General features: G+C 35.1%; 1 protein-coding gene across 2 annotated transcripts in view; it reads right to left on the reverse strand.

Annotated features, from left to right (window-relative positions):
* LOC145727701 (ATP-binding cassette sub-family C member 4-like) overlaps positions 1–16,464 on the reverse strand; it is a 46,060-nt gene extending 29,596 nt beyond the window's left edge. Inside the window, exons 1-14 of one of the 2 annotated variants that reach the window (XM_081977506.1) lie at positions 16,318–16,464; positions 15,875–16,014; positions 13,027–13,137; positions 10,956–11,087; positions 10,558–10,762; positions 9,312–9,537; positions 7,431–7,587; positions 7,243–7,373; positions 7,016–7,183; positions 2,441–2,601; positions 2,248–2,387; positions 1,883–2,198; positions 1,628–1,822; positions 1,387–1,568 (exon numbers count right to left, since the gene is read on the reverse strand). In XM_081977506.1, coding sequence (XP_081833632.1) covers positions 1,387–1,568; positions 1,628–1,822; positions 1,883–2,198; positions 2,248–2,387; positions 2,441–2,601; positions 7,016–7,183; positions 7,243–7,373; positions 7,431–7,587; positions 9,312–9,537; positions 10,558–10,762; positions 10,956–11,087; positions 13,027–13,137; positions 15,875–15,948 — 2,198 coding nt within the window. In that variant the 5' untranslated portion in view covers positions 15,949–16,014; positions 16,318–16,464. Of the gene's footprint in view, positions 1–1,386; positions 1,569–1,627; positions 1,823–1,882; positions 2,199–2,247; positions 2,388–2,440; positions 2,602–7,015; positions 7,184–7,242; positions 7,374–7,430; positions 7,588–9,311; positions 9,538–10,557; positions 10,763–10,955; positions 11,088–13,026; positions 13,138–15,874; positions 16,015–16,163 lie in introns of both variants that reach the window. The other variant, XM_081977505.1, reaches the window with a different exon arrangement.
* Between the last annotated feature and the right edge of the window lie 879 nt (positions 16,465–17,343).

A 17,343-nucleotide genomic window follows, 5' to 3' on the forward strand; every position in this document is an offset into this window, starting at 1 on the left:
CAGAAAAGACATTGCATTCTTTTAAAAATCCAACTAGTCTTACACTCATGACGATTTCGAACAGTTTAGAAAAACTAAGAAGTAGACTTATGGGTCTGTAGTTTTCAAACAAAGTTATGTCCCTATGTTGTGTTATGTATTGTTTGTCAAATTCTGAAGTCTTTCTGCAGCTTTTGAGGTAGTTTTGTCATGTACAACAAGTGCAGTATCGTCCCCGTATTGTAATATGTAAGATGTTTTGTTAATATAATTTTTGTCTTGAAAATGATGAAGAGGAAGGCCTTGAGGAAGAGGGGAGCCTTGAGAAAGCCATTGCTCGGGAGAGAAAAAATAGAAGTAGTCAGTATTGATGCATACTTGTAGTTGTCTATTTTGTAGTAGGTTTTTAATATTGTAAAGAAGGTATTTTGGTATTTGTAGCTGAAGCAGTTTATATAATAAACCTGCATGTCAAACCCTGTCAAAGGCCTTGTTTATGTCCTTAAATAAACAGGCTGTCCTTTTGTCGTCTAAATGTGTAGTTCCTGATTAACATTTACAACAAATTGACATTTTGAAAAGTGGCGATAATGAAGTGATTGTATTTTTTCTCAGAGGCATATCAATATTTTTGACAGCTATGTCGTCCTTAACACTGTGAATAACTTAAAAAAACTTTTTATAAAATCGTGCAAAAAAAGTACACTTTTTTGAATAATTTTTAGTGCAAAAACTTTTTTTAAGTCACAAAACTTAAAAACATGTTTAAGACACCCTAAGTTGAGGGTTTTAAGATTTGATGTGTTTTGACGGTTTTGGCGTAACAGACAGCTACGTGGCAGGTTGTTGGACTGTTGTTCGTCCACAAGTGAACCGTTCAACGATGACCACAAGAACGTAAAATAGGATCACAAGAGGCAAAACATTTCAAAAACGCTGTTATTTACGTCAAACTATGACACTTCGAGACCTATAAGGACCGACGACAACATTGCGCACTATTTCCAACATATTTTAAGGCGCGTAATTTAAATTTCCGTATCTAATGCAATGTTATTGTCCAGTAACTTCGGTTGACAATAGAATCACCTGTGTTATGACGTGCAACTAAAGTTATAATAATCAGGATATAATTTTGTTGTTATTACTCCAAAGAAATAGCCTTAAGATCTGCATGACTGACCACTGTCAAACTTCTTTCTAATTAGAATGCTGCTCTTTTACAAATATTCAGATTTAAGAAATTAGTTGCCAGGTATACATCAAGTAATTGGTTTTTATATGCAAAATCGTTGAAAAGTTATAAAACGTAAAATTTTGAGGTTTCTTCTTTGACCAACAAACGCACTTAAAAGATCCCCTGTATAAATACTACAAAATGAATTAGTATTTAGAAAGAAAACGTACCAGTGAGTGATCCACATATCTGACGCGTTGCATAAAACTTGGGACACCAGAATGATAACGACTAATATCCCCAAAACAATAATGGAATTGCCCGCTTTGAAGTAGGTTACATAAGTAGACGTAGGAATTGAACCTTTCTCTATCAGTTCCTCAGTCTCATCTGGTTCAGTGCCCACCATACTCTACAAATAATTTCCTTTAACTCATATACCTGTAACGCATAAACACAACAAAAACTTACAATTATTGAGGAAATGGACTTTAATCTCTCCCTTTTAGGTACGTACGCTCCACTTAGTTTCCTAAGCAAGTTAGTACTTGCTTCTTTTTGTATTGGTTGATTTTCCAAAGAGGCTTCTTTCCGATCCACTTCTTCAGTCAAGCTAAAAATGTCTTGCTTCAAATCATCAAATGTTCCCACTTTATCGATCGTTCCCTGTAAATCAAGTTGTATTCGCGAAATTCGTTTTTTAAACAATATCGAACTAAAACTTACATTATTCATAATAACCACTAAATCAGCCCCTTTAAGAAACTGAATTTGATGTGTAACTAAAATTCTGGTTTTGTCCTTTAAATATTCTTGGATGCATTGCTCAAACAAATGTTTAGCCACGTGAGAGTCTACAGCACTTAAAGGGTCGTCCAGTAAATAGATATCAGCGTTTCTATAAACCGCTCTGGCTAAAGCCACACGAGCTCTTTGTCCTCCACTTAAAGCCGATCCTTTTTCACCCACTGGAGATTTATCCCCAAATGGGAGTTCCTCAAAGTCACGTTTCAGCGCGCAGACTTTCACTACTTCCATATAACTGCACGTAACCGTTAGCACAAAAAATCAATTTCCCATGAAATTCTTACCGTTCTTTTTCATAAGGCATTCCAAACAAAATGTTTTGACGAACGTTTGAAGAAAATAACCATGGTTCTTGGGCAGCATAAGAAATATTCCCAGATATCTCCATCTTACCTTTGTTCAAAGGCAATTCCTTTAAAATAACCTTTTGACAGACAGTTATTATACGTTTTAATGCAAAACTTATTCATAAATCACCTGTAGTAACGAACTTTTCCCACTTCCAACAGGACCTACTACGCAACAAAGAGTTCCCGATTTAATATCCAAATTGAGGTCGACTAAAGTATGAACGATCGGGTTAGGTCGCCAACTGGCCCTTGCCTTGACTATTTTTATATCTCCAGACGCGGTTGGTACTAATTTTTAAAATTCATTTAATAATGATACAAAGAGTCGTTTCTCGGAACCTATATTTATAGTAAGAGTTCATGAAAAAGTCCTGTTAATCAATGCGGTCATGAGAATTTGCTCAAAATTATTTTTAGTAATCTAACCCGTTTTACTACAACGAAAATGAAAAAAAAAAATAACAACTCTGAAATTTACTATGGAAATAATAAATATACAGGATGTTTATTAAGTACTTGTACAAACTTTAGGGTGAAACATAGGTCCTCAAACGATGTAGGCTCTAGGACGTCATTGTTTGTGTTCCAAATTTGAGCTCAATATCTCAAAAACTGTAGGAGTTATAGAGAAAAAACTTTGACACTCTGGAATCTCCAAAATAATGCGTTTGCGTTCCTATATTTATACGAATTGTTTTGTTTAAAATTGGTCAAAGATTAATCCCTTAAACGTTGTACGAGTACTTAATAAAACAAAAAAGGAACCCTGTATATCAAAAATATTGTTACGGATTGGCGTCTACTATTCTCGATACCGACCGAACCGACACATCTTCAGTCTTCTCCGATGTTTGAGGCAGTTTTTTAGTAGCTGAATTATTTGTTGTACAGAGTGTTTAGAACTCATTGAAGTGTTGTTCTGGAAACACTCGAAAGTAAGGAAGAACACCGGAATTGCAGAAACATAAATGAAAAATGGTGCGGAATTAAATCAGCCGTATTGGAACCCTCAATAGACATGCTAAAGAAAGAGAAGCCCGCAGGAAGGAAGGAATGTATAACTGGCGAAATCCTTAATCTCATGGATAAGAGGAGAAGCTATAAAGGAAAAAATGAACAACGATATAAAGAAACACAACGAATACTCCGCTCAAAAATCAGGAAAGCAAAAGAAGACTACTATAAACAAAAATGCGAAGAAATTGAGAAATTACAAGCCAAACATGATAGCTTCAACATACACAAAAAGATCAAAGAACTCGCCGGCACCAATAAACAAAAGCAACTCAATATATTATACAACAACAACGGAAAAATAGTCACAGAAACAGTACAAAAACTAGAAATATGGAAAGACTACATTACACAACTATTCGAGGATGAAAGACGACAAACCAATCTTGATAATATAGAAGGGGATTTAGGCCCGGACATAATTAAGGATGAAGTGACATATGCACTGGAGATGCTGAAGAACGGAAAAGCTGCAGGTCCGGACCAACTGCCAGTGGAGATTCTTAAGCTGATAGAGGAAGACCGGATTCATATTTTGGTAGAATTAATCAATACCATATATAGAACAGGAATAATACCAAATGACTGGTTGCTATCAACTTTTATAACTCTTCCAAAAAAGAAAAATGCCAAGCAGTGCTCTGACTACCGTACCATTAGCTTGATGGCTCACATATTGAAAGTCCTGCTGAAGGTGGTCCATGGTAGAGTATTCAGGAAAATAGACATATACATCGGTGATACACAATTTGGATTCCGTAAAGGCCTAGGAACAAGGGAAGCGCTAGTTTCACTCAATGTCCTGTCACAAAGATGCCTAGATATAAATCAAGACATATATACATGCTTTATAGACTACAATAAAGCTTTCGATAAAGTGAGGCATGATTTGCTCATAGAAAAATTAGTAAGGAGAAGAATAGACCTCAGAGATATAAGAATAATATCAAACTTATACTATGGTCAAAAAGCAGTAGTACGAATAGAAGACATGACATCAGAAGAAATAGAAATACAGAGAGGTGTTTGTCAAGGGTGTATACTATCACCGATCCTCTTTAATCTGTACTCGGAGGACATAATAAATAGGGCACTTGATGATCAGTACATAGGCATTAAGATCAACGGCATGACAATAAATAATCTGAGGTATGCTGACGATACAGTTATTGTGGCTGGAACATACGAAGATCTGCAGACACTAATTAATAGAATGGTCACGGTAAGCGAAGAAATCACTGAACATAAACAAAACAAAATATATGTTGATGACAAAAACAACTCAGGACATTCGTAGGATATACGTAAACAATCAACCTATTGAGAGAGTAAGAGAATACAAATACCTGGGCACGACCATTAATGAAAACAACGACAGCTCACAAGAAATACGAATCAGAATCGAACAGGCCAGAAGCACATTTATAAAAATGAAAAGGCTTTTCTGCTGTTGGGATCTGAACCTGGAACTGAAGATACGACTAATGAGATGCTATGTGCTGTCCGTACTATATTATGGGATGGAAGCCTAGACGCTGAAGATAACCGAAGTGAGGAGACTGGAAGCGTTTGAGATGTGGGTATACCGAAGAATACTGAGGATTTCATGGGTAGACAGAATAACCAACGTGGAAGTGATGAGACGTATGAATAAGGAGAGAGAAGTTATTACGACAATTAAGGCCAGAAAATTGCAATATATGGGACATGTCATGAGGGGGGAAAAGTATCGAATGTTGCAACTTATTATGCAAGGAAAAATCGAAGGAAAAAGATCTGTGGGGAGAAGGCGTAATTCATGGCTGAAGAACCTTAGAGCATGGTTTGGTTGCAATAACAACGAACTATTTAGACCTGCGGTCTCAAAAATAAGAATCGCCCTGATGATTGCCAACCTTCGAAACGGAGACGGCACCTGAAGAAGAAGAAGTGTTGTTTCAAAGAAAATACAAAATTAAAGAATGAAAGTCGGACATTAAACATTGAAGACACCACAGGCATTATAGGAAATAATGCCCTCGCTCGAAGTAGACTCTATCGACGTCATGCATTATTGTTCTTATAATGCCTTTGGTATACTAATTACTTTTGTTATGGGACAATTCATTAGTTATTGGGATTCAATGGGACTAATGACAGTATACGCTCTGTATATATATGAATGCTTAATGTTCTTTTTCAACAACAGAAGTTTATTTTATCAGAATCCACAGGTAAACAAATATAATACAAGATTAACCCATCAAATTTTGTATCCAACACACCGTCTGCAAATAACAGAAAAAACTCCCCACTATAAGTGTATAAAGCTCTTCAATAAGTTACCTATGGATATTAAAACAATTGTGAGTAACCAAAAATTTAAAAGGGAGCTAAAAAAGTTATTAATCCAATTGGAACCCTATCATCTCGACGATTACCTAAACATGTAGAGGTTGAACTCCCCTGTATTGAATGAGTATACTATATCATAAGTATAATAATATACCTAAGGAGTCTTTCTTTTGCTGACGCTATTTCATTTTGTTGTATACGTTGTTTATGACAATCTTTGAAATAAAGTTACTATTTCTATTAAAAACCTATATCACTAGTGCGCGGTTTCTGAACATCAAGCTCTATTGGCGTTTCAAGATAAGAGATACTCCCTCTGGTGATCAGTTTGGACGCACGGTAAACCGGCTCCGCGAGAACTGTACCTCTGCTACGGTCACTGCCACTGTGAAAGTACAGGGTGGAGAAGAATGGAAGGGCGTTTAAGAAATGAAAATATCTCCGCTGTTTTTTAACTTAAAAGAAATTTGATCATTCAAAATGAAAGCTTAAATGTTGCCATTTAACAATGAAAAAATGTCAGGCAGATCACGTCCGTTCTCTGTAGTACACGTTGTTGTTGTTCCTCAAAGTTCCGCAGAACCCTCTCACACAAATCGATATCTATTGCCCTAACTTGTGCTCTGATGGCTTCTTTTAACTCACGCAGATTTTTAGGTGTATCAACGTAGACCTTCGCCTTCAGGTAACCCCACAAAAAGAAATCAGCAGCTGTAAGGTCAGGGGAACGAGGGGGTCACGGCACATAACCGAAACGAGAGATTAAGTGTCCAGGTAAAATTTGACGCACAGTTTCCATTGTCGCTCGGGCTGTATGCGCTGTGGCACCGTCCTATAGGAACCAAACATGTCTGGTGTTAATTCTTCTTTGTCGCAATTCAGGAATCAAGAAGAACATGAAAACATATCGCTCAGAGGTTACAGTGGCAGTTGCCCCTTTTGCATCTTCAAAGAAAAAAAGTCCAATAACTCCAATACGGCTTATAAAAAATGGCAAGTTTTCGTGAATCGAACGATGACAACCGCAACGCTCTACCTCCTCCCGTTCGCACGTACTACGAGTTTTAAAAACGCCCGTCCATTCTGTCCCACCCTGTATATATCGGTGCAATTTAATTTTTGTCTTTTGTTCGGATTTTTATAAATATTTCCTGTCGAAAAACGCATTTGTTACGTAATATACTATTAATTATAATAAAGAGTCCTCTATCTGCAAGTTATTTAGAGAACTAAAAATAATTTCCTCAATCCGAACAATTTTTCGGCCAAATTAATAAAAGGATTTTTAGTACTACTATAAATAGTTTCCAAGAAACAATCCCTGTCATCGCTTATTAACGTAAATTGTACTTACCATTGTCAGAATAAATAGCATTCGATTTTTCATCACGATTTAAAAACTCCTCAATTCGTCTCACTGAGACTTTCGCTTCCTCATATGAAGAGTACGCTATAGGAAACATAATGGACATGTAAAGCTGAATTGTGTTGAGAAGTTGGGCCATTGAAAACACGACCTCTCCTAAGGAATTGTCTAAATGTAAAAGTACCTTCTTTAGTTAATAAAACAAGCGAACTAACCTGTTATCAAGTTTCCAAGTAGTACAAAAGACACAATTGCTATATAAAGAGTAGCTCTCTCTACAAAAATGTTTAAAGCTGACGAAAACCCCTTTATATACGATGTGCGAGCAATCATGTTCACTTCTTTTCTAAAATATATTATAAATTAATTTTTAAAAAAATGTTAGTTTTATACCGTTTTGTACCGTCTTGCTGTTTCAACAATTTTCTCAAATGGTTTTTCCCAAGAGTACATCTTAATAACTTGAATGCCAGAAGTGATTTCGCCCATTAACTTCACTCTTTGATCACTTAAACGAGCAATTTTTTCTCTATATTTGCCTTGCAATTTAGACAGGTACCCTTTAAAGACAAACAAAAATTAATACATGTAGTAATTACACTAAACAGTCCCGTCCTGATTATTACAAAAAATCACAGTATAGCAAGAATACAATAAAGACACTCGGTATCAAAATGTGACCATTCTCCGTTTACAAAACTGATATTTCCCTTTCGGGAAAATCAGATTTGCAACGACGTCTCCTGTCCTGGGTAAGGAGATGCCCCGGCTGACAACGGGGCTCTTTTTGTCTTCAAATCTTGTTTCTTCGTCAACTGGTCATCCTGGTGGAAGTCTTGGCATATTCTTGGATGTTTAAATGGTTAGTTGGAGTTTGAGGAGGTTGATTTCTTACCCTGTAGCCTTTTGGACAGGCGGGGGGAAATCTGGGAGGTGTAGCCCGGATAGCACCGAGTTAGCTACGGATAGGTTCTACCCAAGTTTCGAGAATAAATTCTCGCCAACCGGGGGGAAAGTCAGTGAGGAGGGGAGGGGTTCTTCTTGGTTTGTTGGTCCTGGTGTGTCGGCGACCTCTGGCTGCGTTTTATAGCGTACATTTACCGATTGATATCGGGTTACTGTTTTTTTCTAACTCTTCATATAAAGTGGCGGGAATGGTCCAAAGTTTGCTTTGAAAGAAATGAAATATATCCAGAACGGCTGATCGTAGACACTTCGTTTTTGCGGCATTTTAAAGAGCATTTTCTATCCTTTAAAGTTCCCCAAAACAATGTTACATTTAGTTTGCGGTCTTTCCGGTAGAGGCAGTTTTTTCAAAATTTACGCTTTCATCCAAGATACTTCGAAAAAATCAAATGCAATTGTCAAAAAAAACTGACTGACTAATTAGAATGCTGCTCTTTTACAAATTTTCAGATTTTAGAAAGTAGTTGCCAGATATGCTATTTTTTACCAAATCAAAGCCGCCTCCATACCAAACGCTAACGATTTCGCATGCAAAAAACTTTCATTTCCGGACACTCTGTATATATAGAAGCTAGAGCTCGAATCAGATGAGAAAAGGCCACCGCATCATCAATGACGCAGTTTTTAAAACTATTTCTTTCTCCTTCTACAGTTGCCGTCGCATTAGATATAATCAGAGGCGTCCTATTAAAATATTCCCGAAAATATATTGTTAAGCGGTCAAAAAGCCACTTGGCAACGTAGTACGGTTTTTACTTGGACACAATTAAAACAGATGCGGCAGCGGCCAGGTACATTTGGACCTTTTTATATGCTTTTACTAGCCGGCACTCTAAACGGTGTTGCCAAGTTTAAAAAAATGTAGTGGCGGACAGGGAGACTTAGGGGTTTAGGTTAGGTTAGGTTCCGTTTTAGTCTGGTGTTTTGGTTGTATTGTTGATGGTCGCAGTTGAAGTTCACATAGTGTTATGAATAAAAAACGTTATTTTGTCAAAATGTCTTTCAAAAAGGTTGGAAAGAAAGGTGTTATCATATACAGCCAAGGCCGTGAAATCGTCAGTAACGTCTTACAATTTATGAAGAAAGAAGCAGAAGGAGTTTCCATTCCTTTGAAAAACTTGTTGTCTTTTATTTTCTTTATTAAAAACGACGAAAATGTTTCATTTTACTGATAAAATAATAGCACGCCACTGACTGGCTGCAACAACTTGGAAAGTAACGAGAGCAGCAATATTTAAAGCGAGACGTACAGAGATCGTGACATCATCGTTTGATGACGCCTGTGGCCTTTTCTTAGCTGATTCGAGCTCTAACGTACCTTGTCCAAAAATCGCTTGAACAGTCATCACAGCCATTGTGGGTAAAGCAGCTAAACCAATATAACTGTACATCACTACAAGGCCTCCTAAACCCAAGAATGGCATAATCCAAATAAAGTGCAAAAAAGGCATTGCAAAGTCAAATCTGACTACATCATTTGATAGCAAATTAACTAATTCACCCGCTGTAGTTCTACCCAATGAGGAATAGTTCAATTTTAGTAACTGAAAAAAAATAAAATCAGTGTAAATAGCATACAGTGTGCCCCAAATTGGTTCTACATGTATGGGGATCTCGGTTATTATTAGAGATACGGAATCGTTTAAAAAGGAAAAGTTTTAGATAATTTAATGCGAAATTCAAATCCGGTTTCAAAGTTGTTTGAACTTTTACCGTTTTCCGGGAAAATAGGAAAATGCAAAACACTGCAATTTTAAAATTGATCTGTAGTTTATAACTTTTTGAAAAAATCAACAAAATGGCGTCCATAAGAATTTTCAAAGTTGCTATGCAGAACTCAAAAGGAGTACTTTTTCTGAATATATCATTGCATTCTATAGTCCATTTAAAAACTAGGAGGAGTAAATGTGAATTAGGTTGGCAATAGTGATCGAATGTGATTGGTCAGTTGGCGGTATGATTTACACAGCAGAAATAATAACTGTTTTCTACATTTTCTTTCGGTTTGTGATTTCGGATTCAAACGCGTTATGATTCAAGTCACGTAACCACCATGTGATTTTAAAATTATGGTGTCATGTGATTTTTAGATGCAAATGCAGTGTTCTGCCTTTTCCCGGAAAACAGTAAAAGTTCAGTCAACTTTTAAACCAAATTTGAACTTGGAACCGAAAACCAATTTGGGACAAAGTGTATACAGGGTGTTTTTTAATAAGCGTTCGATATTTTATAGGTCAATTTCTGGTTATTTAAAAAAAAACAAAAATAGTGCGATCATTTGCGCAGGCAAATTTTTAATCATTATAATGTATAAAAGGTAGGTAATATTATCACGAGTCGCTACAAACAACCTTTTTGAAGTTATTTTAATTTAAAATTATTTACGATGTGTAGGTAGTTCAAAAAGTAAAGCTGTTTTGTAAAATAACTTAAATTCGATAAGTAACACATTGCGGAAATATGCTTATGATTTTTTAGTTTATATCTTAAAAATATTTAATAAATCACCTTGTAAAATATCGGGCACTTAATAAAAACTTTGTATTATGAGTATTAAAATATACCTTTCTATAAATTAATGCACTGCAAGCAATTCGCACTTGCATTCCTATTCGAGCACAATTAATAGTAGCGTAGTGATGCGCTGCTAAATTGAAAAATGATATCAAAACAATACCGGTTCCTAACATCCAGCCTCGGAACGGAATTTTCAGTGAATTTTTCTCAAAATATCTTACATAGTAGCCTAACACAACTGGCAAACCTAACCTGCAACATTTTTCAAAGAAAATGTCATCACTATATCCAAAACTACCCAAAAACAGGATGTCGCAACAATGCAACAGGTACATCGTTTTGAATGTGACGTTTACTTCATTATTTGTCTGTCTATTGCATTATTGCGTCATCCTGTTTTTGTATAAATTTCTCTATATGTGTATGTATTTTTTTACAAACTTACCTCGTTATAACTATTGAAAATAACAAAATGCCGTAAATCATGTAACGGCGACGGATGGTTCTCCATATTGCTCGTTTAAGACTAGGTGGCGATTTGCTCCTTTCTGAATTCAAAACCTCTTTGTTCCATTCTCTAGAAAAGAAAACATTTTTTCTAATTCTTAATTATTTACATTCAGGTATCCGGAAATGGGCACTGAGCAGTAAATTTAACGTTGGAGTTATACGGTTATCTATTCTATTCTTTCTAGAATATTTCTGACTGTATAGGGTCTTTCACTGGGGACTGACCAACCCCCCTTTTTGGGCTTTCCGGTATGTAAATCCAAAAATGAGCATTTAGTGTTTCTGGTACTCCCATAGGTATTCAATATTGTTACGGTTTGGGCCTACTATGCTCGATATTCGATGAAACCGATGCGCCGCAATATCTGGCCGGGCGCGTATTAAAGTAGGCCACACTTAGGAAGCGACACCTGGAAGTATCTTGATTATTCGAAGCAAATCGCGAAGCGTTTCGCGGTCTTTCTAGAACGTGGTTTGCGAATATAAAAGAAGCGGCGTCGACGACAGTGTAGTGTAGTAGTAGTAGTGAATTTGGGAACGCGGTAAAGTTTAAATAGCGGAGTAATTGTGGAATTGTAGTAGTGTTTTTAGTAGCTGTGTTAATTATTGTACGGAGTGTTTTGAAGTGTAAATAAAGTTATTAATTGTTGAGTTAAACTGACTTTGTGTGAACCCACGGGAAAATCGTAACAATATTAATGTTCGCTCTGTATTTTCCAATGTGCCTTACTGCCTATGCTTGTGCTCTATGTCTTACTGTTTTACACATTTTAATTAAGTTTTTTTTTATGAACAGGGAGGCTAAAGAAGCAGTGCACGCGGTGGTCTCTATTGAAAAGTATTATACTGTTACGGTTTGGGCATACTATGCTCGATACTTGATAAAACCGATGCGCCGCAATATCTGGCCGGGCGCGTGTTAAAGTAGGCCACAGTTAGGAAGCGACACCAGGGTGCGAATTCTTGAAACGAGGGAAGGAAAATATCAAGAGAAAGACCTGTAGAATGTGACAGGAACCCGCCATTGTCAGCTTCTTCTGTCACATTCTATCAACACTTCTCTTGAGAATTCCGTTCCTTGCTTTCAAGAATAGGCCCCCTGGAAGCATCTTTGATATTCGAGGCAAATCGCGAAGCGTTTTGCGGTCATTCTAGAACGTGGTTTGCGAATATAAAAGAAGCGGTGTCGACGACGGCGTAGTAGTGTAGTAGTAGTGAATTTGGGAACGCGGTAAAGTTTAAATAGTGGAATAATTGTGGAATTGTAGTAGTGTTTTTAGTAGCTGAATCGAGAGCTGAATTAATTATTGTACGGAGTGTTTTAAAGTGTAAATAAATTTATTAATTGTTGAGTTAAACTGAGTTTGTGTGAACCCACGGGAAAATCGTAACAATACCTTACATTATCCAAGTGGTCTGGAAGTAACATTGAAAAATTTAGGAAAATATTATATTATTGATAAAAAACTCTTTTGAAAATATTAAACACTATATCCCTCATCCATTGAAACTACAGTGCAACTTTCCCTTGATTACAGCGACAATTGCACTCCTAAGTGAAAATTGCATTATTCTGGTGACCATATTGATCAAATCATAGCTACTATCACAGCTACTATGTAACATATCTGGCAGCACATCTAATTAAATCTGACAATTAAAACTAAAAAGGTTATATTATACAATTAACAGTATATTTTTAATCAGGATATAGTCCACCAAATAAGTGTCGTGTACCTATGTAAAATTTTAGAAAATTTAGCATTCAGACTTGTTGCCTTAAAGAAACAGCTTTCATGCATTTTATGGTGATTTTCCCAAAAAAGTTGTCAAATAACTATAAAATTCATTCAAGCTGTTTCTAGGTCAACAATCTTCATGCATGATTTTCGGCAATTTTACATGAACATTGAAAAGTTACCTTTTGAGTTTCTGCATTGAGAAATACTTATGTCTCTTTTGGGAAACCCTTTTCACCCTTAAATACTTGCTTAATTCTTTCTTACCTTTCTAACTTATCACCTAGATCCTGAGACAAATCTTCTTTAGTAGTGTTGTAAATGTCTCCAATATGAAGATCATTTTCGTAGCCAACTTTGAAAAATGGAAGCACCCAGCTGAAAACAAAACATTGTTGAACACTTGATAATGCTTACTTTTTATAGTATTTCAGTAGTAAATAAAATATGAATAGATTTTTGAAGTATTGTCACTTTGAAACGAAAAACTTTTTTAGGAGGAAGGAGGAAGGAAACAAACAGTAGGAATCTGATATGAGTGATAATATGAATAAGTGATATCATCTATTTGGATAATTATATTGGATAACAATCTTATACTAAACGAAAATTAAATTGTATAAGGAAAAAAATTGAATTATCATTAATTATGTACAAGTAACCTATAAATTGAGATTGAAATATTAATTTTTCATTTCAAAAAGTATATCTCAGAATAGGTTAGGTTGAGCCTTATTAAGTGATGAAATTCTTTGGCTTATCTTGGCACTTAAGCTTCACTTAAAGGAAATTTTCTAGAGGAGAAAACCTGTGTTACTTAGCCTAAAGTGTCACTTAGATTTCTGTAAGGGAAACCCTTGCAAATGGCTCATAATGTGACATCCTTTCAGTGTCATTCCTAAATATGTTGTGCAAGCAAAAGTCAGTTATGCAATGCTTCATATCTGAGATCCTAAATAAGTGAAAAATAAACACTAAATTACACAACACTAAGTTACATGTTAAACAATATGTACCTACCACAATGTGTGATTTGTGCAGATAAATTTGAGATAAATATCTAAAAAACTGCAAATATAAGAAAAGTGTAACCTCGGATAAAACTAAATTTCATAATCTTGTACTTCTCAGAAATTGTTTGCCAAATAATGCATTACATAATCTATTGATATACCTATCCTAAGTAAGTTAGTATGTCAATAAATAGGAACACATACTTAAATATTAAGCTAGATATTACTAAGAATTATGAAGTTTAAATCTCAATAGGTAATAGGATGTCGAGGGGTAGAATGCCGATAATTTTTTGTACACCAAAATGCGTTTTTGCATACAAAATACCTTGAAATGTTTCTATTATTGCTCAAAATACCTTATAGTAATAATGCCTTAAAACTGCCTAAAATGCCTTAAACTGCCTTGAAATACATCAAAATGCCTTTAAATTATTTAAACTGCTTCAGGATACCTTCAAACGTTTACACATTTGTGGCATCCTTAAATTTAGTTATAAGTCCCTTGGTATTGAGATAATGATAAATCTTGATGAAATACACCCTTGAAATTAATTTTTTATGGTCACGTGACAGTTTTTAGGTTGGATTAAGTAGCATGTCCTTCCTTCCTTCCTTGGTGAACCCCCCCCAACTAACAGAAGGGACTTCTGCTCCCTTTATGGGAAGTAGCATGTCTGCTTTTACAATTTGTACATGACTTTTGACGATTGTCAAAATGTTGATAAGGATTAATGATTCAATAAAAATGACTTCCTCGGTTGCCTGACAGTTTTTAGGTTAGGTTAGGTGACAACATTTTAAGGTTTTACCAAATTTTTGACTGTGCCAAAAGCTTCAAATTGATTTTCTAAGGTCAGGTGACTGTTTTTCCAAATTCTGATTAACAAAAAATATTTTTTGTACCGTTGCCTAAAATTATGGGTTATATTTTTACGTTTGCACGAATCGTCTAACCATGTCTAACTGTCACAGTAACCAAGTTAGCACGTGTCAAATAAAGACACTTGTCATTTAAGAGAAACAGTTGAAAAATTGGTAATTTAAAATTAAATTTAGACAGTAGTAAAATTGTAAGAACTACGTCATGTGACTTGATAATTCAATTTTTGAGCTTGCAACATTGTAAAGGCCAGTTGACATTGTCAAAAACAGTCACGTAAACTTCAAAACGCAGTTTAAACTTTAAAAAAATGGTAAATTAAATTTAGACAGTTGTAAAAACTTAAATTGCAAAATCCAAATTACGTGACGTTGAAAATGCAATTCTGCATGTTCTTGCAACACTATAAAAGCCAGTTAACATCTGTCAAAATTAGTCACGTGACCTTTAAAATGTGGTATAGAATATAAAAATTTGGTAAATTAAATTTAGACTATTTTCCACAGTTGTAAAAGCTGAAATTGCAAGAGACACATCATGTGACTTTGAGTATGCCATTTTAGAGCTTGCAACACTGTCCAAGCCAACTGACACCTGTCAAAAACAGTCACCTGACTTTAAAATGTAATTTAAATGTTGATCATTTGGTAAACTAAATTTAGACAGTTGAAATTATAAAATACACATTATGTGATGTTAATAATACAATTTTGAGCTTGCACCACTGTAAAAGCCAGTTGACATCTGTCATGTGCCTAGGCTGTTCTGTTCAATTTTCAGTCACTTTTGTTATATTAATACACTACATTTTAAAATATACAGACAATGCCTCAAAATACTCTCAAATGTAAAACCTTGTAATACCATACATATACAATACTTCATAATAATGGGAAAATGCCTCATAATACCTCGAGTGTGTACACCAAATTACCTAGGCAATCTATCCCTCATAGAATATATACTTTTGCTTTGATTTAGATAGGTAGTAGGTGATAAACGAGAGGATAATAACAGTAAATTTATTATTGCTTTTGTTGTTTAAAACAAAACATTAATTGAAAAGTTGTCTTGAATGTTAGGTATTGCAAATGCCTTTATTTTGGAGGTACCATTTAGTAACCTCCACGGAACCCTAGGGCTCCGCAAAACACAGTAAATGTACCTTAGGACCTTAGACTAAAATTATAAAAAATACTATAACTATGAATACACTTACCAGAAAAACAGCTTATTTAATATACTTGCAGATTCCTCAGGGCTCTTGTTTTGGTACTTTTTTGTGTAATCCATTGCTAGGTAGTTTTTCTTCACTATTTATATTTACTTATAATGATAAACATATTCACTTTTTTAGTTCTGAAAAGAATAATCAAAATTTTGTTTGAGAACTGGATTAAAAACAGAAGTGAGGTTAAAAATATGTAAACAAGCCCTATTTGCTCTAGATGTAATAAAATGTCAAAACAAGCAGTGCAGTAACTAATAACTATCACGTGATTTCTCACCTAATAGACTTAAGCGTGTCACTTGATTAACACTTACGGCTTGCACGATTTATTTATTATTCTATTAACCTTTACCAAAAAACTATAAAAACTCTGTTCAGCACGTTTTAGCTAAAAATGGCTAAAATACATTGAATACTTTTAATTAACTCACAATAATCGGCGATCACCGTTCAACAACTAATTATTGAACAAATTATTTAAAAAAAATCACTTAAACGGTAACAAGTTTTTAAACTGCGCACTAGCGACAAAAAACTAAATCAGTAATACATATTATTTCTTATTTTAATTATTACATAATTCACAACTTATAGATAAAATGAGCAATTTCGAATATTTCAATACCACATTGATAAAAATTCGTGCGTTTAGCTGTACAAGTGGTGTTAAGTAACATATTATCTAAATTGCAATTCATTGCCATTAATAAATACTTGGCATGTCTGCTATTAATCAGTAAAATTAATGATAAGGACAAGGCTGCGATTTTATAAATTATAAGGCTGTTTAAAACATCTAGCCCTGACAAAGCACTAGAGAGTCTGGTTGAGGTTGAGGACCAGTTTATACCAGGTGTCCCAAAATTAACCCATATTGTTTAATCCGACTCTTATCCCAATCGGTCTTTAAGTTTTTTTTGACTGTTTTTCATTTTAAAAGCAATACAAAACTAAACTAATTTAGAATATTTTCGAAAATACCCCCACCAACTTCAATACAAGCTGCAGCACGCTTGTTAATCTGTCGTGGTACGATGAATTGCTTGGGGATTGTTTCTAATAATATTTGCAGAATTGAAAATTCGATTGCGGAGTCCTTCCACGGTCTGCTCTACTCTTGTTTCGTATACTAGTGATTTCATCCACCCCCAAAGGCAATAATCCAGTGGATTTAAGTCTGGTGATCTCGGTGGCCAAGCATGAGGTCCCCCTCGACTAAAATGAGGCTCCATCATGAGGAACATCATCCAACATGTTCGTTAAATAGTCTGCGAAAAACCGTAAATATCCAAATTCAGTAAGACGTCCATCCAATACAAAAGGACCAAACAATTAGTCGTTGAGCATTCCACACCACACGTTAATACTGAATGGATGTTGAAAGTTTCGTTCAAACGTGGCATGAGGATTTTCATCGAACCACCGATGTTCGTTGTGATAGTTGTTGATTCCATCGC

This window comes from Ips typographus, linkage group LG4 (assembly GCF_016097725.1).
Source record: "Ips typographus isolate SLU linkage group LG4, UJ_Ityp_2.0, whole genome shotgun sequence".
NCBI classification, from domain to species: Eukaryota; Metazoa; Arthropoda; class Insecta; order Coleoptera; family Curculionidae; genus Ips; species Ips typographus.